Below are 27383 nucleotides of genomic sequence, written 5' to 3' on the forward strand. Positions count from 1 at the left end.
AACAAGATGAAATTCCAGCAAATTAGTATGTAAAGATACAAGATAAGATATATTTATGAGACAGTTTTTAAGCTCAGCAATTTAGAACGGCTTTTTGAGACTCAAGTCATGCTTTCATGAAGCTGGCTTGATAACCCATGGAGTACCCTCGCTTTCTGTAAGTCGGCTCTCACATTAGCCAATTGATGTTTTAACGGGATAAGTTCAGGATCTATGTGGATTGACTTATCTAGAGTACACGAGGTCGAAGAAGCATCTTGCAAGCAGGCAAGTTTAACCAATTTTGAAAGGGCCCGAGTCTTGCTTCAATGAAGCTAGCATGATAGCCCATGGAGTATCCTCGCTTTCTCTATGTCGGCTCTCACATAACACAAGCCAGTGTTTTATCCTGGATAAGTTCAGGGTCCATAAGGATTGACTTATCGAGAGTACACGGGGTCACTATGTTCAGAGAAGCATCTTGCGAACAGGCAGGTTTAATCATAAATTTGTTATTGTATTTGGCTTGTTTAGCTGGGTCAAGAGGGAAATTATAACTAGCTAACTCGTTGAGTGAGGAGCCCCCAAGTAACCTGCATTCAAAGAATAAATAATGTTGCACTTTTGTAGCAAAAACGGCAGAGACCCCGGGCTTCGGGGGTGCCGGCTTTATTACATTGAACACAAAAGTATATACATAAGTATGTACAATGATCTTGAGCCAGTAACTCTAAGTGAAGTAAGGCTGAAGATGAGCAATGTTCCACGACCTGGTAGTCTCCTCTCCAAAAATTTGGACTTCTCGTGTTCCCGTATATCAATGAGGTAATAGGAACGATTGTTGAGGTTTTTGTTGATGACAAAAGGGCATTCCCAAGGTGGTGAAAGCTTATGCATGCATGTTTGGTCTTGAATCAAGCAGAGTGCTAAGGCGCCTTCCTGGAAAGTTCGGTTGCGAATTCGACGGCCATGATAGCGATTTAGGTATTGCTGATATATAGATGATCTGGAGGTTGCAAGATCATGTTCCTCCTCAAGTGCATCCGGTGAATCTTTACGATCTTGTTCATTATCAGCCTCGACACAAGCAGTGGTTCTTGGAGAATCGTGTTTGATATCACTGGGTAAAACAGCCTTTGCTCCATAGACCAGAAAAATGGTGTATAGCATGTGGATTTGTTTGGGGGGTCCTTACACTCCATAGTACTGCGGGGAGTTCGTCAACCCAACAGCCGGGAGTTCTCTCAAGAGGTACCATAAGTCGGGGCTTGATTCCATCCAATATCTCATGATTAGCTCTCTCGGCTTGTCCATTGGACTGTGGATATGCGACAGAGGCTAAATCAAGTCTGATGTGATCTTGCTGACAAAACTTCTCCATGGCGCCTTTGGATAGATTGGTGTCATTATGTCTGATGATGATGTGTGGATATCCAAAATGATATATCAGCTTTTTCAAGAATTTTACCGGAGTTTCAGTATCACAATTACTGATTAGCTCTCCATCAACCCACTTGGTAAATTTATCTACTGCAACCAACAGGTGTGTATTTTTATCTCGCGACATTTTGAACGGACCCACCATGTCAGGCCCCCAGACTGTGAACGACCAAGTAATTGGAATCATCTGTAACTCTTGAGCCGACACATGAGCTTGCCTTGCAAATTTCTAGCAACCATCACACTTTCGCACAATGTCTTCTTCATCGGCGTGAGCAGTAAACCAATAAAAACCATGACGATAGGCCTTGGCAACCAGAGACCTTGAGCCGGCGTGATGACCACAGTCTCCTGCGTGGATTTCATGAACGATTTCTCGGCCTTCTGCAGGAGAAACGCAACGTTGAAATATGCTAGTGACGCTTCTACGGTGTAACTCGCCATTGACTATGGTCATGGACTTGCATCGTCTGATAATTTGTCGGGGATGATTTCCTCATCAGGGAGCTCACCTCAGGTTAAATAAGCCAAATAAGTCACCTTCCAATCAGGGATTGCATGAAGAGCCAACAGGATGTGTGCTTTATTTGGCTTATGTAAAGGCTTGAGCTGAGAGCCAAGTGTGGACAAGGCATCAGCAGCCTCATTGAGCCGGCGATCAATGTGATCCACCTGATAATCTTGGAAATGACCAGCAGTAATAGTGACTGCATTCGATAAGCCACCATGAGATGATCCTTGGAGTTCCATGTCCCTGATACTTGTTGAGCCATCAAATATGAGTCGCCTAAACTTTTGACTCGATTGAGGTTCATCTCCTTGGCTTTGCAAAGTCCATGAAGGAGAGATTCATACTGAATTGCATTGTTAGTGCAAGGAAACATGAGACGTAAGACGTACCAAAACTTGTCAACTCGTGGGAAATATAAAATTACTCTGTCCTCGGAGCCCTCCAGTTGTCTTGACCCGTAAAAGTGTATGGTCCAATACGTGTTATCTGGCTTTTCTTCGAAGAATTGTAACTCGGTCCAATCATTAATAAAGTCCACCAAATCTTGAGACGTAATGGCAACCCTAGGCACATACTTCACGTGGTGTGGTACAAGGTTGATTTCCCATTTAACAATACGACTTGTTGCCGCACTACGATTGGATGTTCTTGGAAGTAGTGTTTGAGCTTCCGACTAGCCATGAAGACGCCAAAAACCAGCTTCTGTCAATGTGGATATCTCTGTTTGATAAGGTCAAAACTTCACTGACATAATAAACGACCCTTTGCACTGGATACTCTTTCCTTGCTTCCTTGCACTCAACAACCACTACCACTAATTGCCTTATTATTAGCAGCAAAGTACATGAGCATAGGCTCTTTGTCAATACGGGTGACTAAAACTGGCGGTTCAGCCAACTGTTTCTCGAGCTCTTCAAATGCATCATTAGCAGCATCAGTCCAGACGAAGTTATCAATCTTTTTCAGTAGCCAATATAGAGGAATCGCCTTCTCGCCAAGGCGGCTTAAAAACCGGCTCAAAGCCGCAATATGATCCGCCATCTGCTAGACATCATTAATGTTGGCCGGCTTAGCGAGGGAGGTCACTGCTTTGATTTTTTCTGGGTTGGCCTCAATACCTCGTTTTGAGACCAAAAAACCCAATAACTTGCGTGCAGGAACACCAAAAATGCACTTAGCCGGGTTAAGCTTCATTCTATACACGCAAAGGTCGTCAAATATTTCCTTGAGGTCATCCAGCAGAGTTTCCTTCTTCTGGGATTTAACCACAATGTCATCAACATAAGCGTGAACATATCATCCAATCTCGATGTGTAAACAGTTCTGAACACAGTGTTGATATATAGCTCCCGCACTCTTAATCCCAAAGGGCATCGAGGCGTAGTAGAAGCACCGAAGGGGTGATGAAGTTCGTCTTCTCTTGATCCTCAACTACCATCTTGATCTGATGATAACGAGAATAAGCATCCAGGAAACAAAGATGTTCATAGCCGGCTGTTGAGTCAATGATGTGGCTAACGTGAGGAAGAGCAAATGGATCCTTAGGACTAACTTTGTTAAGATCTGTGTAATCTACATACATCCGCCAGGTGCCTTTTTTCTTCAAAACCAGCTCTGAATTTGCCAACCACTCACAGTGAAATACTTCAACGATGAACCCAGCAGCTAGGACTCAGGCCACTTATTTACAAATGGCCTTGTGTCTCTCCTCGTTAAAACAACAAAGGACTTATCAAACAGGTTTCATTTTAGGATCCACATTAAGGTGGTGCTCAGCGAGTTCCCTCGGTACTCCAGACATGTCATAAGGTTTCCATGCAAAGATGTCCCGATTCTCACGGATGAACTAGATCAGTGTGCTTTCTTATTTGGGATCCATGCACTTCCTGATAGTGAACTGCTGGGAGGAATCATGAGGAGTAAAGTCAACCTGTTTAGTGTCCTCGGTCGGCTTAAACTTCAGGGCGGCTTCAGATTCTATGTTGGGCTTCTTCAGGGAAGTCATGTCGGCCGGCTCAACATTGCTGTGTAAAATTTCAGCTCTGTGCTGCACAAGCTGACTCGGTATATGTTGCATCTCCTTCCTCGCAATCTTGAGCTATCTTACGACTACCATCCACGGTGATGGTGTCATTCTTCCCTGGCATCTTAAGTTTGAGATAGATATGGTAAGGTCGGGCCATAAATTGAGCGTAAGTCGGCCTCCCAAAAAGAGCGTGATATGGACTCTTAATTTTTATCACCTCAAACATCATAGATTCACATGTGTAGTTGAACTCTGAGCCACACACGACATCAAGCTTGATCTGGCCAATTGGATATGCTGATTTACCAGGAACGATTCCACAAAAGACTGTGGAGGATGGGTGCAAATTATCCTGAGAAAGGTTCATGCGTCGGAAAGTGTCATAGTACAAAATATTGATGGTGCTTCCTCCATCCTTGAGAACCTTGTTGAGAGTATAACCACAAACTTGAGTTACCACCACTAGAGCAAGACCATCCAGGTTATCAACCCGAGGGGGATGATCCTCTCTGCTCCACGTGATTGGATATTCAATCTAGTTCAAATACCTCGGAGTTACTGGCTCAACCATGTTGATGGCCCTATTTTTCCCTTACTCTCCCGCCGACACGTGCTGGTGGTGAACACGTGATACTGCCCACTGTTCAACTGTTTGGGGTTGCTTTGAAAACCGGCTTGCTTATCATGCTCCTGATTTCCTTGTCCCGAGCCGCCTGATCCCTGATTACCACGATGTAGATGACCAGCCCCTGATGAGCCTGGACCTGCGAAGCCCCTAGATGATCCACCATACGAGCCGTCCGGATGACTCATATTTCCGCCACCATTACCTCCTTGAAAACTTTGAAAGGCATGGTTCCGGAACGCGTGCATGAAATGGCAATTTTCCCATGAATGAGTGGATGGTTTATCTTGGTAACAATGTTTGGAACAAGGTCCTTTGAGTGCTTCCTCATAATTGCGCGGCTTATTCCCATTATAAGTCGTGCCAAAATTGTTGGTTCGTCACTAATTTTGAAAACCAATGTTGGTATTAGCAACAAAATCTGACCCGCCGTCGGGATGCTTGCGTTTTCCACCATTGCCCTGATTGTTCTGCTTTCCTTGATGCGCCGAATTGTGTTGCTATGACCTTTGCTACTGTCATGCTTCTTCCCTTTGCCAGATTTATCCGCATCTAAGCCAGGATCTTTAGTGTTGTCATACTCAACATACCTAGTAAGGACATCCATGAGATCTCCCATATCTTGAACCTTTCACTTGAGGCATCCAAGCTTCTGAACAAGTGGTTTGAAGTGTTGGAAATATGCCCTAGACGCAATAATAAAATAGTTATTACTATATTTCCTTCTTCAATATAATTGTTTATTATCCATGCTAGATTTGTATTGATTGGAAACTAAATACATGTGTGGATACATAGACAACACACTGCCCCTAGTAAGCCTCTAATGGACTAGCTCGTTGATCAAAGATGGTCAAGGTTTCCTATCCATAGACATGAGTTGCCATTTGATAACGGTATCACATCATTAGGAGAATGATGTGATGGACAAGACCCAAACTATAAACTAGCATATGATTGTGTCAGTTTATTGCTACTGTTTTCTGCATGTCAAAGTATCTGTTCCTATGACCATGAGATCATGCAACTCCCGGACACCGAAGGAATGCTTTGTGTGTATCAAACGTCACAACATAACTGGGTGACTATAAAGGTTCTCTACAGGTACCTCCGAGGGTGTCTCTTGGGTTGGCGTGGATCGAGACTGGGATTTGTCACTTAGTGTGACGAAAAGGTATATCTGGGCCCACTCGGTAATACAGCATCACAAGGAGCTTACAAGAAATGTGACTAAGGAGTTGGTCATGTGATCTTGTATTACAAAACGAGTAAAGAGACTTGCACGTAACGAGATTGAGCTAGGTATGGAGATACCAACGATCGTATCTCGGGCAAGTAACATACCGAAGGACAAAGGGAACAGCATACGGGATTGATTGAATCCTTGACATTGAGGTTCAACCGATGAAATATCTTCGTAGAATATGTAGGAACCAATATGGGCATCTAGGTCCCGCTATTGGTTATTGACCAAAGAGTGTCTCGGTCATGTCTGCATAGTTCTCGAACCCGTAGGGTCTACACATTTAAGGTTCGGTGATGATATAAGCATAATTGAGTCATAGTGTTGGTGGGAGTCCCGGATGAGATCCCGGACGTGACGAGGAACTGTGGAATAGGCCGGAGGTGAAGATTGATATATAGGGTGAAGGTCATCGGAGTCCGGAAGTGTTCTGAGGCGTACCAAGGGATTCATGGAGTGCCGAAAGGGGTTTCAGGAGGCCGGGACAATTGTTGGGGGCCTCATGGGCCAAGGAGAGAGGGCACCGCAGCCCACCAGGGGGTTAGGCATAGCCCTTCTCCCCATCCCACTTCGGTCGAAGGGGGGTGGGCCTCCTTGGGGGTGCAGCCAGTCTAACTTGGGTGGCAAGGCACCCAAGTGGGGGGCACCCTAACCCTAGCCGCCGCCTCCCTCCTTCCTTGGCCGTTGGCCCCTAGGGTGCCCTCTCCTCTCCCTTCCTCCTATATATAGAGAGGTAGAGAGGAGGAAGCCACACAACAATCTTGTCGCGGCACTTCCCCTCCTCTCCCTCGCAGTTTCTCTCCTCCATAACCCCACAGTGAAGCCCTGTCGGGCTATCACGACCAACACCTCACCATATTGTCGTGCTGCAGGAGTACTCGGGCTGCTACTTCACCATCTCTCGCTGGATCGAGGAAGTGAAGGTGTCACCAAGTTGTACGTGTGTTGAACGTGGAGGTGCCATCCGTTCAGTACTTGATCGGTAGATCGCGGGACGGTTCGTGATTGGATCGCGAAGACATACCAGTACATCAACCGTATTCTTGAACGCTTCCGCTTAGCGATCTACAAAGGTATGTAGATCCAATCTCTCCACTCATAGATGGTCATCACCATGGATAGTTTTGTTTGCAGCTAGGAAATTTTTTTGTTTCCCATGCAACGTTTCCCAACAATGGTATCAGAGTTAGGTTTATGCGTAGATGGCATCTCGAGTAGAACACAAAGGAGTTTGTGGGCATTGATATTCAGATTGCTTCCCTTCTTTGTCTTGTCTTGATTCCGCGGTGTTGTTAGATGAAGCGGTCCGAACCAACTTTACTTGTCCACGTACGAGAGACCGGTTCCATCGACTTACATGCAACCTGTTGCATAAAGATGGCTCCCGGGTGTCTGTCTCTCCTACTCTAGTTGAATCGGATTCGACAAAACACGGTCATTGTATAAGGTCTAATAGCAACTTGCATGTCACCTTGTGGTTTTACGTAGGTAAGAAACATTCTTGCTACATACCCATAGCAGCCACGTAAAATTTGTAACAACAACTTAGAGGACATCTAACTTGTTTTTGCAGGGTATGCAGGTGATGTGATATGGCCAATGACATGATGCGATATATTTGATGTATGAGATGATCATGTTGTAATAGTTAATATCGACTTGCATGTCGATGCTACGACAACCGGCAGGAGTCATGGGGTTGTCTTTAATTATTGCATGACATGCGTGTCACTCATTAAGCGCTATGTAATGCTTTACTTTATCGCTAAACGGTAGCAATAGTAGTACAAACATGGTTGGCGCGACAAACTCGATGGCAGCACAATGATGGAGATCATGGTGTGGCGCCGGTAATGATGGAGATCATGCTGGTGCTTTGGAGATGGAGATCAAAAGCACAAGAACATGGCCATATCATGTCACTTATGATTTGCATGTGATGTTAATCTTTTTATGCACCTTGTTTTTCTTAGGACGATGGTACCATTATAAGGTGATCCGTCACTAAATTTCAAGATAAAATTGTGTTCTCCCCGAGTGTGCACCGTTGAGAAAGTTCGTCGTTTCGAGACACCATGTGATGATCGGGTGTGATAGACTCCACGTTCACAAACAATGGGTGCAAGACAGTTTTGTACACGCGGAACACTCGTGTTAAAGTTGGCGAACCTAGCATGTAAATACATGGCCTCTGAACACAAGAGACCGAAAGGTCGAACATTAGTCATATAGTTGATACGATCAACATGAAGATGTTCACCATTGAAACCAGCTCATCTCACATGATGATCGGAGTTGGGCTGATGGATTTGGATCATGTGTCACTCAAATGACTAGAGGGATGTCAATTCGAGTGGGAGTTTTTAGTAATATGATTAACTAAACTCATTATCTTGAACAATAGTCTAAAGTAATCTTTGCAAATTTATGTTGTAGATCAATGGCTCGCGCGGTAGCACCCCTGAATTTTAATGCGTTCCTAGAGAAAGCTAAGCTAAAAGATGATGTGAGCAACTTTGTTGACTGAGCCCATAATCTGAGGCTTGTCCTCACGGTTTCCCAAAATAACTATGTTCTTGATGCACCGCTAGGTGACATGCCACCCCAACCGGTGACCCAAGATGATATGAACATCTCGCAGTCGCGTCTGGATGACTACTCAGTAATTCAGTGTGCAATCTTGTATGGCTCAGAACCGGGACTTCAAAGACGTTTTGAACGTCATGGAGCATATGAGATGTTCCAGGAATTGAAGTTTATCTTTGAGAAGAATGCTCGGATCGATAGTTATGAAACCTCCGATAAGTTCTATGCTTGCAAGATGGAGGAGAACGGGTTTGACAGGGAGGAAGTACTCAGAATGTCTGGGTATGCCAACCATCTCGCTGAGTTGGGAATTGTTCTCCCGCTAGAGGCAATCACTGACAGAGTTCTCCGATCACTTACACCTAGCTACAAAAGCTTTGTGCTTAACTACAACATGCAAGGGATGAATAAATCAGTCGTCGAGCTGTTTGCGATGTTGAAAGTCGCTGAGTCGGAAATCCAGAAGGAACATCAAGTGTTGATGGTCAATAAGACCACCAATTCCAAGAAAAATGGCAAGGGCAAGAAAGGTAACTTCAAGAAGAGTGCCAAAGTTGTTGCCCCTCCCGTGAAGAAACCCAAGGTTGGGCCCAAGCCAGAAACTGAGTGCTATCATTGCAAAGGGATTGGTCACTCGAAGCGGAACTTCCCCAAGTATCTGGCAGACAAGGAGGCGGCCAACACCAAACAAGGTATATATGATATGGAAAAGTCTTGAAATCATCCTACTGATTTTAGTGCTCGCGTCCGCCGCGCGCTAGACCGTCGGATTGTCCGAACACTCCGCTCTCTAATCAGCCAAGCCTAATACTACTATACCGCGGCGCACAGTGTTGCCAGGTTTGTCTATCTTCGATGAGTGGTCACCTAGGCTTGTGTGCACAACTAGCTGTTGGCTTTCCCACATTTTTAGTGTCAACTCGCCCATGCACAAAGGAGTAGCCTATCTTGTTTTCAGAAAGCACTAGCTAGTGAGCTTAGAGCAAGTGCGATAGCATAACGTAGACGGGTTGTAAGAATTAAAATAATATATTTGTAATGAGTTGGAAAAGAGAGAAGAGGAGAAACGGGCTACAAATTAACAGCCGGTTATAACACGTGTTTCTAGAAACTTTGTGAGATCTATCGATGGATTTGTAGAAACCATCCACCACTTTTTTAACCGTCCGATGCATACACGTTCATCGTTTGATCACCAGCTCGGTCGCATCCGTCCATCATACAAAATCCTGAAACAACGCTTCAGTTGCGGAAATAAGCACACCGTTATGTCGTCCGGCTGACGGGTTAAAAAATGACTGACGAGTCTTTTGCAACATAGATTATGTTGCAATGTTTTTGCAACAAAAAAGCATGTTGCGAAAACGTCCGTATATTTTTTTGCGATAGAGTTTGTTATAAAATATTTTCTGCAACAAGGATCGTGTTGCAGAATTGTTTGCAACAAAGGTCATGTTGCAAAAAACTTTTGCAACGTAGGTCAGGCTGTAGAAATTTTTGCAACAAAAGATTTTGTTCCAATTTTTTGAAACAAAGACGAAGTTGCAGAAACTCGTCATTACGCCCTACTTGCACTATGTGATCGTAGAAATCGACCGGCTGATGGGAAGAGTTTTCCTTGTTATATAATATTTTCCACGGCAAAAGATCGTGTTGCGGAAATATATGTATAATTCTTTCTCTACAACAAAAGTCTTTTTGCATAAATATTTTTTGCAACTAAGTGTTTGTTGTAGATTTTTTTTTCTGCAGTAGATAATTTTTTTGCAACAAAAAGTCATATTGCAGATTTTTTTCCTCAATTTTCTCTTTTTTGCAACACATGAGTTGTTGCGAAAATAAGTTTTGCAACACATGTAATGTTTCAGGAAAAAAATAACGACGTTGCAATCTAGATTCTCACCCGCACCGCCCGCCATTGACTTCATATTTGCGGCCCAGCGCACGGGACACGTGTCGTGCGCACGAGGAGGCGGATGGAAAATGTCCGATCCGCCGGATGATTAGCATCATTTCCCATAAAATAATACTTATTTGCATCTATTTATTGTATTTGTCAGCTATAATCTTGGTTATAAACGACATGTCAACATCATATAGTCAACAGCTGGTTGTACCATTAACCATGCTCTTACGAGATCGCTCAAAAGGGTCCGCCAGTACTTCAAAAAAAATGTTGCCATGTTGTTGCAATCCGGGGGTCGCTGCAACTCAGTACGCATTGCAACAAGGATTGGGTGCCGTTACAAATCGGTCGCGTGTCTCTATAAGGATCGGGCGTCGCTACTACAAAATTGTCACATACGACACAAGAAGAGCACGCAACATTGTAGGGGCTGGCCACCATCCACGATAATTGGATGAAAATAACCATCAGGTGTTGCAAACCGTCGCCCCCGTGATGGATCGCCGACTGTCGGTGTCATTTTATCTCCCCAAGCTTGTTGCCCAACCTCTCCCTCCTCCTCCATCCTCCCCAAGCTTTAGAATTTCATCTATGTTGTGGCTTCGTACGTCTTCCACACTGCGAAGCGGCTTTGCAACAACATCCTTGTTGCAAAGGGGCTTCACAACATGGACCATATTGCAACTTACAATAAATTTTTATTAGCGCAACATGAATCATGTTGCAACCATTGAGCGCAACATGAATCATGTTGCGCGGGCATACAATGGCTCATGTTCCAAACGAAGTAAAATATGGCAAAAGAACATGGCTCGTGTTGCAACTCCGAGCGCAACACGCGATGTTGCGGGGGCATCAACAATGTTGTGAGTCGATGTTGGGAGGCACATTGTTGTGTTACGAAAGCGTCATCGTACGTGTCATAGGAGCAATTATGTTAAGAGACGTGTCACCGTGCTATGAGAGCGTCGACATGTCGTGGGAGCGTCCATGGTGCTGCGACGCGCATCGCCGTGGTGCAGAAGAGCGTCGTCATGGTACCAGCAAGTGTCGCGAGGCATGACGTGTGTGGGCAGGGTCGATGCCATGAATAGGTGTTGCGGCAGCGTCACCGATGTTGTGAGCCATGCTCTAAACAGTAACAATGATAGTACGTGACAGGTACTCTACGCTATAAATATGTACACCAATTTTATTTTTGTTGAGAAGCTAGAGAAACGTGCTATTAAATCGTGGAAAGCAAGGTTGGCCTATGTTGCGATGCTGCAAGTCTCGTTGTTGTTGTTTTTTCCTATGAAAAAAGCCTAACCACTATGCTGCAAAACTTTGCGACGCCACAAGGCCGATTGGTATTGCTACAAACCTAGCGTTTGACATGGCAAGTCGAAAGTATGACGTTGTAAGTTGACTGAAAATTTTCCCCGAGGCCAACCGATGTCATTGGAAGCTAGACACACAATGTTGCAAGGTCGAACACTATTGTTGCCCGATGTTGTCTTTTCCCACTACAAAGCCGGTTGGCCGACTTCCAACTTTTCGTTTTTTTTGTTGCTAAAATGGTGTCACCGTTCAAGAAAATGATATTATAATTTTATTTAAAAAATTTAAAATAGTCTACCTTGTGTTCTTCAAAAGTTTTATCTCAAAGGCTGGTAGATTCTATTATGAAAATACAACCGAGACATTTTATTCATATTCCAATCTGTACACAAAATGTATGAAGCAACACCACGGGAACGTGTGTGCTCTGTCGTGACTGAAAAATTGCTCAAAAACGTCAGCATAGAAGCTTTGAGTAAGCTAGACTACAGAAAAATAAAAGCGAAGCTTTGAGTAAGCTAGACTACAGAAAAATAAAAGCGAAGCTTTGAGTAAGCTAGACTACAGAAAAATAAAAGCGACGAAAGCAGCAGCAGGTACCCACCCATGCATAGCCGGCTGTGAAGGGCCCAAGTAAAATAAACTCGTGCGTTTAGAGAAACGCTGCCAGACGTTAGATCCTGTCGCATCGGATGGTGGCAGACCCGGCTGATCCTCTCGTGAAATCAGCCGGATGACGCCTAGCGCTGCCCATATGATATACATGTTATTGATGTGTACCTCACCAACTCTCATTGTAGTACCTGGGTATTTGATATCGGTTGGGTTTCTCACATTTGCAACTCAAAACAGGAACTGCGGAATAGACAGAGGTTGACGAAGGATGAAGTGACAATGCGCGTGGGAAATGGTTCCAAGGTTGATGTGATCGCTGTCGGCATGCTCTCACTTGAGTTACCATCGAGATTAGTGATGAACCTGAATAATTGTTATTTAGTGCATTCGTTAAGCATGAACATTATATCTGGATCTTGTTTATTGCGAGACGGTTACTCATTTAAATCAGAGAATAATGGTTGTTCTATTTATATGAGTAATATATTTTATGGTCATGCACCCAATGTGAGGGGTTTACTCTTATTGAATCTCGATAGTAATGACACACATGTTCATAACATTGATGCCAAAAGAAGTAGAGTTAATAATGATAGTACCACTTTCTTGTGGCACTGCCACTTAGGTCATATTGGTGTAAAGCGCATGAAGAAACTCCATGTTGATGGACTTTTGGAGTCACTTGATTTTGAATCGCTTGACACATGTGAACCATGCATCATGGGCAAGATGACCAAAACTTCGTTCTTCGGAACAATGGAGCGAGTAAGTGACTTATTGCAAATCATATGTACTGATGTGTGTGATCCGATGAGCATTGAGGCGTGCGGTGGATACCATTATTTTCTCACCTTCACCGATGACTTGAGTAGATATGGTTATATTTACTTAATGAAACACAAGTCTGAAATGTTTGAAAAGTTCAAACAATTTCAGAGTGAAGTAGAGAATCATCGTAACAAGAAGATCAAATTCCTGCGATCTGATCGAGGAGGAGAATATGTGAGTTATGAGTTTGGCACTCACTTAAGACAATGTGGATTTGTTTCATAGTTGACTCCGCCTAGAATACCACAACGCAATGGTGTGTCTGAAGGTCGTAATCATACTTTATTGGATATGGTGCGTTCTATGATGTCTCTTGCTGATCTACCGTTATCATTTTGGGGCTATGCATTAGAGACAGCTACATTCACTTTAAATAGGGCACCATCAAAATCCATTGAGACGACGCCATATGAACTGTGGTTTGGTAAGAAACCAGAGTTGTCGTTTCTTAAAGTTTGGGGATGTGATGCTTATATCAAAAGGCTTCGGCCTGAAAAGATGGAACCCAAAGCGGAGAAATGTGTATTCATAGGATACCCAAAAGAGACAGTTGGGTACACCTTCTATCTCAGATCCGAAGCCAAAAGTGTTTGTCGCTAAAAACCTAACATTTCTTGAGAAAGAGTTTCTCTCCAAAGAATTGAGTGGGAGGAAGATAGAACTTGATGAGTTTGTTGAACCTTCACTTCAACCAGAGAGTAGCGCAGCACAGAAAGATGTTTCTGTGGAGCATACCCCAGTTGAAGAGGAAGCCAATGATGATGATCATGTAGCAAATTAAGATTGTTAACAACAGAGGAGGATTGTGTGAAACAAAACCGGTTTGCTCCCCCATCGTGTATATAGTTACTACTACTTAACCAAGGATCAAGACATGATAACCACAACTAAAAGTAAAGCAGTAGTACCAACATAAACTACTAACAATAAAACGACAACGTAAATCTACTGCTAGAGATAAGACGGGATATAATTCTACCGCTAGAAGTATAACCGATAAAACTATAAATAGTAAACAACCAATAACACTCAAGCAAAGTCAAGAAAAATCACGTGTCGTTGGTCGCTATAATAAGGGGTTGGCTTGCCTTTGGGTCGATGATTCCTCGTGACGTAGTGTGGTTATCCTCCAGATGAAGTGTGTCAGTGAAGTGTGTCTTGGAAACGGCCTAAAGGGGTTATACAAAAAGGTGTAACTTTCAAATGTGAGACACAATATGAAAATAGCCCTAATTGAAAGGTCTTGAGCAATGCAAACAGTGAGTGTTGGAATCAACTCAATCAGAGCTATGAGTCAAAAGTAAAAAAACTTCTCCTAGAAACTGTTTCGAAGAATAAATATTTGCGCTAGGTTCCTCGATAGATCTACCGCTGACGCCTTCCCCAAAATACGCTTTCTAGAAGCGAGCACATAAATGCCCAAAGTGTGCTCCCATTTATCCAGTTGGCAAGTCGTGGTTGTTTCTCCTCACGCTCGCATGTGGGCCCTGGCCCACTCTGTGGTTCTCCTTTCTCCCTTCTCCCTCCTTCCCTTCTTCCTCCTCGGGTTGTGGCCGCCCCATAGCGATTCCAGCCAACTCTGACGTCTATTGCTCGAATTTTTGATACCGTTGTGTTCCTCTCATTGTGGCGCATCGCCCGTACCCTTCACTTATACGGAGATCGACACTCACGACGATGGCTTCCCTCCTCAGAGCAGTGCTCCTCGGGTTGTGTTGCTCCGGTGATCACCTTCATTCATGGGCCTAACCGACAATGCCAACGGCTTCCTATTTCTCCTCTGAGACTCTTTCGTCTCTCAATTCCGCTTGGAATGGCCTCCGCACGCAGCCACGGTCGATGCCTGAGGCAGCGACGCTCGCCAAAATTCAAGCACGTAGAGGTGTAGCTGCTTGACCTCGGGGCTTGGGGTATTCTAGGGGAGAGGTGAAGGAGAGGTGAGAGTCCAAAGGGTATCAAGGGACGATATTTATAGTCCAGGGGGTTGGGTGCCCACGACGATGTTGGAGCTCCACGGTCAGGGCCCGTGCGCGTGTTGTTGCTTCGTCTAATGGCCAGGGTGGCATTTGGAGCGAGCAGGGGGTCCAGGGTGTTCTACGTATCTAGGGAGTTCAGTTCGATGCTTCCCGCCAAATTAGTGGAGTCACGGACGTAGCTGGGGCCCGTGCGGCAATGCCAGAGGTGGCTTCCATCGCCTCCACGCCTTCTAGAAGGTCGATGGGACCCAGGTAGTTGATTGGACACCTCGAGCGCGGCCACAACCGCGTGGTGGCGAGGGGGGCTTCATTGACCCGAGCGAGAGCACCATTTTGGCATGCTCTAGTGGTGGTCACCACTGGCAGTTGTTGCAACAAGGGCCTACCACGGTCGAAACCACGTACAATGGATGGGTGTGAGTCTAATAGGGGCCCTGCGAGTTTGAGCCAGCCTTAGGTTGAACCTTTGCTGGATTCCTTCCTCAAATGCAGTTTGACAATCAAGTGTTTGTACTAACCCATGTTTGATTCACTCTGTGACAAGTTGTGAAATTGTGTCCGGTATTGTTCTATGATAGGGTGCACATCTCCTTCAAAATTTAGTTCGAGAAGATGCTCCTAGTTGGCACTTCCTTCACAACTTGATAATTAAGGCAGAAACCTTCCACCTTGCCATGTGCATTAGTGTGGTTGTGAATGACCAAACTTGTGGTGCAATTTGGTCTTAGGTGATCACTAGATTTTGCACAAATTATTTGAGAATTTTTGGAGCTACCCAAATGGTAGTTCCTTAAGAACAACAACCTAGGTCACACTGTCATTACTCATTAAAGCAAGACCTTCCCTTACTCCAATTGAACCAAACTTTTTACCAAAGTCTACTATAGGCACAAAGATCATCTCCAATTAATTTCAGCACTTTCCGAGGTGCCTAAGTATCCTTTGGATTTTATTTCCCCAAAGTACCGAAAACTTGAATTGTTTCTGTAAGAGAAATATTGCATTGGGCATAGCAATAACGTGGCACTCCTTTGTTCCATGTGGATTGGAGAGTCTCTTCAAATATTGGGGGTAGACTAGCCCACAACAAAGAAAGTGAGGTTTCTTTGTGGCAACACAGCTAGGGTTTCAAATTCCAAAAAAAGGAATTGGAGATTGGTTTGTCTTGGTTGTGTTGTGACCCAGATGTCATGCTAGGGTGAGGTGAATTTTAATTACAGAGTTCAGAAGAAATTTTTGAAAAAAGGGTCCAAAATTAGTAACAACACAAAAATGAAACAACCCTGATTTTGGGGATGTTACGGTAAACTGGAGTATGAAGAGAACTCTTAGACTCAATAGCCTGAAGGCAAACAGCTTATGTATCACCAAAGAAAGGCATCGTCAATGGTCATCATTGGGCATCGTCAATGGTCATCATTGTGTGTCGTTGGTCCGCAAATACAAACATAATCGCTTGCAAATAATTCACACAAAATATCCTTCAATTATCTCCTCCATAGCTCCTAGATGGATTAAGCTAGCTACGACGAATGCGGCTCCGTACTTGGCCGTTTGGATCGATTCTTCCCAAAAACTCGAGCAGCTACGGAGGAGCTCGCTAAAAAGGGGGAGCTTCTGGATTTGATCCGGCCACGGACAAGCTAGCTTCGTGTGTTGTCCTGAACGTCGGCGGCTTTGTATTTGACTACTTTGTGCGTTGTTCATGAACACGGTCGAAAGGAAGAAAAAGACATGGAAAAAATATAAAGCGAATATTCGATTTTATAGTTAAACTTTAAGGGTTATGTTAAGCCGCACCTCAAACCGATCCTTAAAACACGTTTTTCACAAACTAAAAATCGTGTTTTTAGTTCCGCGGTTTAAGGGATCTGCTAGAGTTGCCCTTAAGTTTTGGTTTAATTTGTTTTTATGCCCTTTGGCGGTAGATGGTAATAGTTCCTTTTGGACTCGCTATAACTTCCACAACTATCAGTCCTAATATATAGAGGGCAAGCGTAGGCACGATATTAAAGCATGATGTCCATCAGTTGCTTGACCCCCCCCCCCCCCCCCCCTAAGGTCATTGCTTGACATCAAAGCTCTAATTAATACTATTAATTAGTACTAGTACTCCTATTAATTAGTACTAGTACTACTCATGCATGCGCCCTTTCAATTTGCTGCTCACGCATTAGTACTATTATTTTCTCAATTGATTAGACGCATTAGCATCTATATACCTACTACATCTCACAACCAATCGATGACTACCTTGATCCCGGAAATTTTCCAAACGTGTCTACTAAACCGTGACAGCGGGAGTAGGTGATATTAAAGCATGATGTCCATCAGTTGCCTGGCTTCTTGGTCACCCACTTGACTTCTTTGTTCTGCTTTTTGTCCGAAGCTGTTAGTCGTCACGACCCCTGGTCGGCTGGAGTGCTTTCCGTAAAGGGATGAGTGCTTGCCTATCGGGCCTCTTGTCGTCTATGAAGTCAAGACTTGTAGTTGTAGAGAGAAAAATAAATTATGCCACTAACGGGAAACATACCTTTCAACAAGATAATTTGTGATTTCATGTGTGGAGAAACTAGAATCATGTTTCAAAGATGACCTCAAGGCACACCAGGGGCAAACGTCTGTGCTTACAAAGAGTACATGTTCCTATCGCAATCTCCACAGAAACTACAAATATAATGAAATTTGTGTTATTTTCCTTTACTGCTCCATATGTGCTTGCGATTCCTATATGTGCTTGGTATGGACAAGTGTTTGTTTCTTCATAATTTATACTCTCCATATTACAGCTCCCACAGGGGAAAATATCCAAATTCGATAAGGGAGTTAGGTTACTATTCAACCTTTTTCATGGGGTTACATTAGTTACATAGAGAGCACCCAAAAATTTATCACATTCTCTTGTAATACATGTTGACTACATAAAAGAAAGAGAAGTACTTGTGCTCCATAGCATCGGGTTCCATTTTCTGATAACCAAATCAAGATGATTGATCTTGGTGTTTACATGACAGCAGGGAAAACTGTAGTATATCATATTTCCCTGAACTAGTACTGGGGAACCGCCATGTCTATTAGCTCAGTTGAAATGGGGCTAAGCCATACTATACTTCAGAATTTGAACGTATTAAAAGACAACCTCAGTCAGATGTGCTTTGTTTCTTCATTATCTGAATCTCTTGTTTCCTCTGGAAGGAGACCTAAAAGAGGCAAGGGCAGCAAGGAACTGAGGTTGCATACAATAATCAACAGAGGTAGATTTCCGAAGCTTTCCCTAGTGACTCCAAAAACCTTTGTTAGACCAGCACCGACAAGACCACCAGTAACACTTCCAGCATTAGAAATGGACATCAAAGTGGCAAACAAAGTCGCTTCCATTCCTGGAGGGCACAATTTTGCAGCTAACACCAAAACTGGCATAAATGCAGCCTGCAACATAATTCAGGTCATATACAGTTACATGCAAGAGAACAACTAAAGGCACAAGGAAGCCTTGTGAGAACAGTTCTAAGCCAGATAAGTTGACGTCAAAACTTAAGTAATGATATGATGTAACAACATTGGGAGAGGAAAATGCTTTCCTCAGAGTGGTTGTAATGCTGAGAATTACCACTTGTTAAGAAAGTTCAAATTGGCCAGGCTTATCTTCAGGCATATGAAGAGCAACTAGACTTCATGTTATTAGAGTTATATTAGTGATGTCTTTTGATCTTTTGCATTCTAGTCTCTTGCCATCCTTCTGTAACCTTTTGGCATCCCCATCTATGTGTATATATGCTGGCTTTGGCCTCCTAATAATATAAGTTGCCATTCCTAACATAGTATTAGAGCTTTAGGGTTTTTTTTCGCACGCTGCAACTCGTGCTCGATTGAATCATGCCACCGTGACCATCCTTTCCCGGCTGTGCTGCTCCAAATCATCTCCTGTCTCTGATTGGCTGTTGCCTTCCTCTGCTGCCGCTGCTCTACTTTGTCTGGCCATCGTTCCCGTCTGTGCGAATCCCCATTCCTCATCAGTTCTGGCCGCTGGTTCCTGCAGCCCGCTGCATCCCAGATCGGGGCGCCCGCCACTGACCTGATGTGGGTGCTGCCGGCTTCCTCTACTGTCCTCCGCTCTCCGCCGGGACTTGGTTCGAGCCGCCGCCGCCGCCTCGGCTCTGACTGCCGCTCGAGGTCAGGCCGCCGTGTGCTGGCCTTCGTCTCTCCCTGGTCGGGCCGCTGCCGACGGCCTTTGACACGTGCAGGTCCCGCTGCTCTCCGTCGGCCGGCGCTCCCAGGACGGCCTCATCCACCTATCGCCGCCAGCCGGCCGTCCGGCCCCGGCCTCGATCCGGCGGTCCTCCCTCCGCGACTGCTCCGACGGCTGCCTCCTCCCGTCCGCGGCCCCTCCGCCGGCCGTAGCCTCCTCCTGGCCGTGGCCCTCATCTGGCCACCGCCGCCTCGTTGGCCGATTACGGTGCCGTGGCCCTGACGTTGGTCGCCTCGATCGTGTCCGCTTCCTCGTTCGGTCAACCGCTTCGGGAGTTGACCCCCAACGTTTCTTTAGCTCGTGAGTAAAAAAAGAGAGTTTAAAAAAGGGAAAGAGAGAGTGGGAGTAAAAAAAGAGGCATTATGTTGTCGTCGGGCATAGTATCTCCTTGCTGTCCGGTGATTTTTGACAGTGTTGCCTACACTGATCCTGTTTCGGGCATGTGCCTCCTTTCGGTACCCGGTGCTTCTCCGCCTGCTTCGTCTGCTTTCACGCACGGGAGTTACCGCTCTACATCGACACCTCTTGCAGTTTCCCCGTGCGGTGGTGACCGCTCTACGTCGACTACTCTCGCCACTTCCGTGCATGGTAGGGACAGCTCTACATCGACTCGCCACTCTTGGTCGACTCTTCACGCAGCTTCCATGGGTGGTGGTGACTGCTCATCATTGGCTTCCCGGGATGTTTCTACCTCGACCTCTTATGTCGTGTCCCTGTCAACGTGTGAGATTGCGCAGCTGAGATGCCTGTTGGATGCTTAGGATTCTTCACCGACAGGTTGCAGTTTCTATGGTTGACTCTTCTGGCACTGAGAAACCACCATCTACTCATTCAGGTAGATCACCATGGATTCTTTATACTGTCACATGACTTATGATTCTTCCACTTTGACCTTCGTTCAACCTGTCGAGTCTCCTGTTCGTGTTCTTACGACTGATGGCACTCCCCTCCATGTAGCTAGTTGAGGCACTCTTAACACTTCTTCATTTCATGTTCCCTCTGTTGCTCATGTTCCTCGACTTACCATGCAGCTCATATCTGGTGGTCAGATTGTCAACTCTAGTTGTAGGGTCATTCTTGACTTTGATTCATGTTCTGTTCAGGACCGTCGCACGGGCGTTCTGCTTGGTCCTGGCCCTCGACGTTCTGATGGTCTCTCGGAGCTTGACTGGCTTCGTCTTCCCTCCGTTGTCACCACCGACTGTCTCACAGCCCCTCTAGCTGCATCTACTAGCTCTTTTCAGCAGTGGCATCATCGTCTTGGCCATTTATGTGGTTCTCGTCTCTCGTGTTTGGTTCATCGTGGAGTTCTGGGGTCTGTCTCCGGTAACGCTTCATTGGAATATCAGGGTTGTAGACTTGGTAAGCAGATTCAGCTTCCCTACCCTCATAGCGAGTCAGTGTTCGAACGTCCTTTCGATCTCGTTCACTCTGATGTTTGGGGTCCGGCTCCCTTCGCATCAAAAGAGGGTCATCGCCACTATATTATCTTTATAGACGATTTTTCTCGGTCCACTTGAATCTATTTCATGTCTGCTTGCAGTGAGGTCTTATCTATATATAAAAAATTTGCTGCCATGGTTCATACCCAGATTTCCACTCCTATTCGTGTTTTTCGCGCAAATTCAGCTGGTGAGTATATCTCTCGTGCGTTGCGAGGATTTCTTGCTGAGCAGGGTACTCTTACTCAGTTCTCTTGCCCTGGTGCTCATGCTCAGAATGGTGTAGCTGAGCGCAAGCAGCATCACCTTCTTGAGATCATCGCAGCCTCTCTTTCGCCTCACTTTTAGGCTGAGGCTGTTACCACTTCCACCTATCTCATTAACATTCAACCTTCTACTGCTCTACAAGGTGGTATTTGTTAGGAAAGCAACTTGTATTCCCATGAGGCCATAGGCCGATATATATACATGTACAGGTGATGGACTATATGCAGGAAAACCCCTTATATATTGGGATAAATACAAAAGGGTACATGACTTGTATTATAACTCTAACACCCCCCTCAAACTCATGGTGGATGAACAACACTGAGTTTGGAGAGATAAAAGCCATGTTGTGCTCTAGTCTGGGCCTTCGTCAGGAAATCCGCTAACTGTAACTCGGAAGGCACATACTGAAGAGCAACAACCTGATCCTGCACAGCAGCGCGCACATAGAAAGCATCAACACCAATATGCTTGGTGAGCTCATGCTTCACAGGATCGCGCGCAATGCTAATAGCACCTGTACTGTCAGATAAGAGCAGAGTCGGTGTAGTGACAGAAACACCAAAATCCTGAAGTAACCACCGTAACCAAGTCACCTCTGCCGTCAAAAGAGCCATCGCTCGCAACTCAGCCTCTGCACTCGAACGGGAAACTGCAACCTGTTTCTTCGTCTTCCAGGCAATGAGAGAACCACCAAGAAAAACACAGTAAGCAGAAAGTGAACGGCGATCTGAAGGATCACTAGCCCACGTAGCATCCGAATAGGCCTGAAGCTATAAAGAACTGGAGCGAGGAAAGAATAGACGGTGAGAGATCGTGCCCCGAAGATATCGGAGAACACGGAGGAGATGACTATAGTGAACCGATGTGGGAGTAGAGACAAACTGACTCAGAATATGAACCGGATAAGAAATATCCGGACGAGTGACAGCTAGATAAACAAGACTGCCAACAAGATGACGATAGCGCGTCGGGTCAGGCAGGGGATCACCATCAGTAGCAGAGAGGTGAACATTGAGCTCCATAGGAGTCTCAACAATGCGCTCGTCAGTAAGAGCAGCACGAGCAAGAAGATCCTGGATATACTTTTCCTGGGATATAAAAAAGCCATCAGAGGTAGAAGAGACTTCAATCCCAAGAAAGTAGCGAAGAGGTCCAAGATCAGACATAAGGAACTGCTCACTAAGACGAGCCTTGACAAAGGCAATATACTCAGGGTCATCCCCAGTGATGACCATGTCATCAACATAAAGAAGAAGAAGAGTCCGACCACGAGGAGAAAGGTGAATAAACAATGCTGGATCATGAACACTGGGTGAAAAACCAGCGGCAGTCACCACAGAGGCAAAACGCTCAAACCAGGCTCGGGGGGCTTGCTTAAGGCCATAGAGAGAGCGACGAAGACGGCATACCATGCCATCAGGAACAGAATACCCAGGTGGAGGCTGCATGTACACCTCCTCACGCAGCTCACCATTAAGAAAAGCATTCTTAACATCAAGCTGAGAGATAGACCAGTGGCGTGTAGAGGCCACGGCAAGAAGTGTACGAACAGTGGTCATATGAGCCACAGGAGCAAAAGTCTCGTCATAATCACGACCATGCTCCTGCTGAAAACCACGAGCCACAAGACGAGCTTTGTCACGCTCAAGAGAACCATCGGAGCGAGTCTTTACCTTGTAGACCCACTTACAAGTGATGGGACGGACTCCAGGAGGAAGGGAAACAAGATCCCACGTACCTGTGCGTTCAAGAGCAGCAATCTCCTCAGCCATCGCAAACTGCCATTCAGGTTGAACAACAGCCTGATGATAAGTAGTCGGCTCAAGAACAGCAGCTCCAGCGGTGGAAAATCCTAAGCGATCAACAGGCGGACGAGGACGAGAACGCAAGCCATAAGTAGGCTGAGACGAGGATGACGGCACATCCAAAGAGGGATCCACAGAACGTGAACGACGAGTGTAACACTGAGTAAAAGATGGAACAATGGAAGGAGGAATCGCTAAAGTAGAATCGGAGAGTGGCGACGAAGAAGTCACCGGAGATGAAGGTGTAGAATCCGGTGACATGCTAGACGAGGAGACCGTGGAAGATGGTAGCGACAAATCGACTGGAGGTGGAGAAGCAGAGGGAGCGGAATGAGTAGGCAAAGGCTCGACGAGTGTGATAGGCGTGTCAGGAAAAGTGAGAAAAGAGATATCCTCCACTGAAAAAATCGAGGAAGATGGGCGTGGGTAGAAGGGACAAGACTCATCAAAAGTCACATCCCGAGAGATACGTATCCGACGACCGATAGGATCCCAACAACGATAGCCCTTATGCTCATCACTATAGCCTAAGAAGACACACTCAACAGACTGAGCGGTCAGTTTGGTGCGTTCGCGGGGGGCAAGAAGAACATAGCAAACACAACCAAACAAGCGAAGCGTCGAATAATCGGGAGACCGATTAAAAAGACGCTCGAAGGGAACACCACCCTGTAGAGCAGCGGAAGGCTGGAAATTGATGAGATAGGTGGAGGTGGAGACAGCCTCAGCCCAAAAATGAGGCGGGAGAGAGGCAGCAATCATCAATGCACGAGCCGTCTCAAGAAGATGACGATGCTTGCGCTCAGCCACGCCATTCTGAGCATGAGCACCAGGACAAGAGAATTGAGAGAGAGTCCCTTGCTCAGCAAGAACACCACGCAACATCTTAGAGATATACTCGCCAGCGGAGTCAGCACGAAACACACGAATGGGAGAAGAGAACTGAGTATGAACCATGGCAGCAAAACGCTTATAAATGGACAACACCTCACTACGAGAAGTCATGAAATAAAGCCATGTGTAACGAGAGAAGTCATCGATGAAAATAATATAGTATTTATGACCCCCTTTCGAAGCGAAGGGGGCCGGACCCCATACATCGGAATGGACTAAATCAAAAGGACGCTTAGACACTGACTCACTATGTGGATATGGTAACTGAATCTGCTTGCCAAGACGACAACCCTGACACTCTAAGGAGGCATCTCCTGAGACAGACCCAAGAAGACCTCGACGAACTAACGACGACAAACGAGAACCACACAGATGACCAAGTCGATGATGCCACTGCTGGAAAGAACCAGTAGCCGAGGCGACCAAAGCGGAAGAACTGGCGATAGAATGGCCAGCGGAAGGAACATGAAGCCAGTCCAACTCCCAAAGACCCTCAGAATCACGGCGGCGAGGACCAGCCCCAACCAGAGTGTGCGTGCGGCGGTCCTGGACAGAACAAGAGTCAAGATCAAGGATGACACGACAACCAGAATCAGCAAGTTGACCAGCGGAAAACAAATTCATGGTAAGTCGAGGAACATGAGCAACATCGGGAACAGAATAAGAAGGAGTGGTAAGAGTGCCTCTACTAACGACAGGAAGGGGAGTACCATCAGCAGTGAGGACATGAACAGGAGAATCAAGCGAACGAAGAGAGGACAGAGTGGAAGAATTAGAAGTCATATGAAAGGAAGCTCCAGAGTCCAGAACCCATGGGGATGTACCTGACTGTGTAGAAGGTGGTTGCTCAATGCGGGAAGCCTCAGTCACAGAACCAGCAGTACCCGTTGAGGAAGAACCTGAAGCAGCGAGCAGACGCTTAAGTCTCAAAATATCCTGCTCAGTGAAAGCGATGGCTGAAGCTGTCGAGGTAGGTGACGAAGTCGCTGTAGATGATGACCGCGCCTTGCGCAAGTGTTTCTTCTTCGTGTAGCAGTGGGGCTCAATGTGACCATCATTGTTGCAGTAGTTACAATGTGGACGGGGGCGACCTGAGCCGCCAGAAGGAGTGGGCAGGAGCGGCGGAGCACTCGAGCGAGAAGGGGTCGATGCAGCAGGTGGCGTAGAAAAAGTCCGAGCAGCGAGCACCGAGGGAACCTCCAGCAAACCAGCACCACGTAAGCGAGTCTCCTCAGCACGAATCTCAGAAAGCGCCTCCATGAGAGAAATACGGCCACGAGCAAACAACTGAGCACGTCGGGGCTCAAACTCCTTACGGAGCCGAGACAGGAACTCGTAGACGCGATGAAACTCCAAGTCGGCCTGAACAGCCTGGCAACAGGGGCAAGTACGACAACCAGCACTGCGGAGAGAATCAAGCTGGCGCCAGATAGCAGAACTCTGTGCATAGAAGTCATCAACAGTAGAGTCACCCTGATGAAGAGCATGCTCCTGACGGACCACAGAGAGGTATAAGGCATCACCAGAGGGCTCATAGCGCTGACGAAGGCGGGTCCACATCTCAAATACAGTAGGAAGGCCCAGAAACTCAGAAGCAAACTGAGGCAGAACACTAGCAGTGAGAACAGCGGCAGCACGAGCATCATCATCAAGCCACTGGTGTAAACGGACAGAGCATCACGATACACCTGAAGAGCCTCCTCATAAGCCAAGACCTTCTCATCATAAGCACTCACAGCGGCCTCATCAGCAAGCTGAGTCGCATCCTTTGCGGCCTGAGAAGCATCCGCAGGAAGAGCCGGTGGGATCGGCGGAGTGGGAGCCACGGGAGGAACCGGACATGGCGGACAACAGACCTCGCCGGAAAGAAAACCCCATAGGCGGATGCCACGCATGTGAATGCGCATGAAGCCAATGAACTCGGTGTAGTTAGTGCCATCAAAGATCACCGGACAACGAGGAACAGCAACATAGCCGGATGAAGCAGACATTTTTTTTTTTAATTTTTTTTTTTTTTAGAACCAGAGAGCCGGATCCAATCGAGATCAAAACGAGATCAGGGCGGCGGCTGGCGGGCGCTGCAACGGGAGGACGAGAGCAGCGCTGGATCTGGCGAAATCAGCAGCAGGGGCGACGAAATCCGATCTGGTAGGCGAGCAGGAACAGGAGCAGCTCTGAGCGACGGAATCCGATCTGGAGCTGGGCCTGCAGCGCTGGTGTCTCAGCTCACGGTCAGGAACAGGAGCAGGAATAGGAAGGCTTGCAGCGCTGGTGTCTCAGCTCACGGTCAGGAACAGGAGCAGGAACAGGAAAAGCTGAGCGACGGGATCCGATCTGGAGCTGGGCCTGCAGCGCTGGTGTCTCACGGGAACGAGCAGGGCCTGCAGCGCTTCTATCCCACGGGAACCAGCAGCGGTGGGAGACGTCGGGAGAAGGAGGCAGGCGCTGGAACGAGGTGACGAGGAGGAGCCGCTGCCTGACGGGAACGAGCCAGGAGAACGGCGGCGTGGAGCGGATCAACAGCACGAGTTGCGGCGTGCAAAAGTTAACCTAGCTCTAATACCATGTTAGGAAAGCAACTTGTATTCCCATGAGGCCATAGGCCGATATATATACATGTACAGGTGATGGACTATATGCAGGAAAACCCCTTATATATTGGGATAAATACAAAAGGGTACATGACTTGTATTTTAACTCTAACAGTATTCCTCTGGAGTGTCTTTCTGGTCACCCTCCTGATTATTCGGCGCTTCGTTTGTTTGGTTGTGTTTGCTATGTTTTGCTTGACCCTCGTGAACGGACCAAACTAACCGCTCAGTCTGTTGAGTGTGTCTTTCTCGGATATAGTGATGAGCATAAGGGTTATCAATGTTCGGATCCTGTCTGTTGCCGGATGCGTATTTCCCGGGATGTGACTTTTGATGAGTCTCGTTCCTTCTACCCGCATCCATCCTGCTCGGCTTTTTCAGCAGAGAGCATCTCCTTTCTTACGTTTCCAGATACACCTCCCTCTGTGCCCAGTATTCCTATTCCCCATCCTATTGTTGCAGATCCGACGTCGTCCTCTCCTACGAATTCTTCTCCTTCCACATCACATGACTCCCCACCTTCATCACCGATACCTTCTCCTTCTCCATCTTCATCACCGATACACTCCCCGTCTTCACCTCCAGTGATTCCACCTCTTCCCTCCTTTCCTTTCCATTATACTCGTCATCCACGTGTTTTGGATAAATCCACTAACGTGCCATCTACTTATGCTGCATCGTCCTCCTCATCCCAGCCGACTTATGGTCTTCAGGCTCGACCTCGCCCTCCCCCTGACCGCTATTCTCCTAGTCGATATGGTCTTTCGGCTGTACTTGAGCCTACCTCTTATCGCGATGTTGTTGTTCATCCTGAATGGCAGTTTGCGATGGCGGAGGAGCTTGCTGCTCTTGAGCGTACCGACACGTGGGATCTTGTTTCTCTTCCTCCCGGTGTTCGTCCCATCACTTGTAAGTGGGTCTACAAGGTTAAGACTCGCTCCGATGGTTCTCTCGAGCGTTACAAAGCTCGTCTTGTGGCTCGTGGCTTTCAGCAGGAGCATGGTCGCGATTACAATGAGATTTTTGCTCCTGTGGCCCATATGACCACTATCCGCACACTTCTCGTTGTGGCCTCTA

At 46.3% G+C, this 27383-nt stretch overlaps 1 protein-coding gene across 1 annotated transcript in view; it reads right to left on the reverse strand.

The window, feature by feature from the left end:
* Window positions 1-17798: 17798 nt before the first annotated feature.
* The window catches only part of LOC123426122 (folate-biopterin transporter 1, chloroplastic-like), a 62973-nt gene continuing 53388 nt past the window's right edge, over window positions 17799-27383 (reverse strand). The window contains exon 9 of the mRNA XM_045109906.1: window positions 17799-18484. Coding sequence (XP_044965841.1) covers window positions 18200-18484 — 285 coding nt within the window. The 3' untranslated portion in view covers window positions 17799-18199. The remainder of the gene's footprint in view (window positions 18485-27383) is intronic.

Source organism: Hordeum vulgare, chromosome 2H (assembly GCF_904849725.1).
Source record: "Hordeum vulgare subsp. vulgare chromosome 2H, MorexV3_pseudomolecules_assembly, whole genome shotgun sequence".
NCBI classification, from domain to species: domain Eukaryota; kingdom Viridiplantae; phylum Streptophyta; class Magnoliopsida; order Poales; family Poaceae; genus Hordeum; species Hordeum vulgare.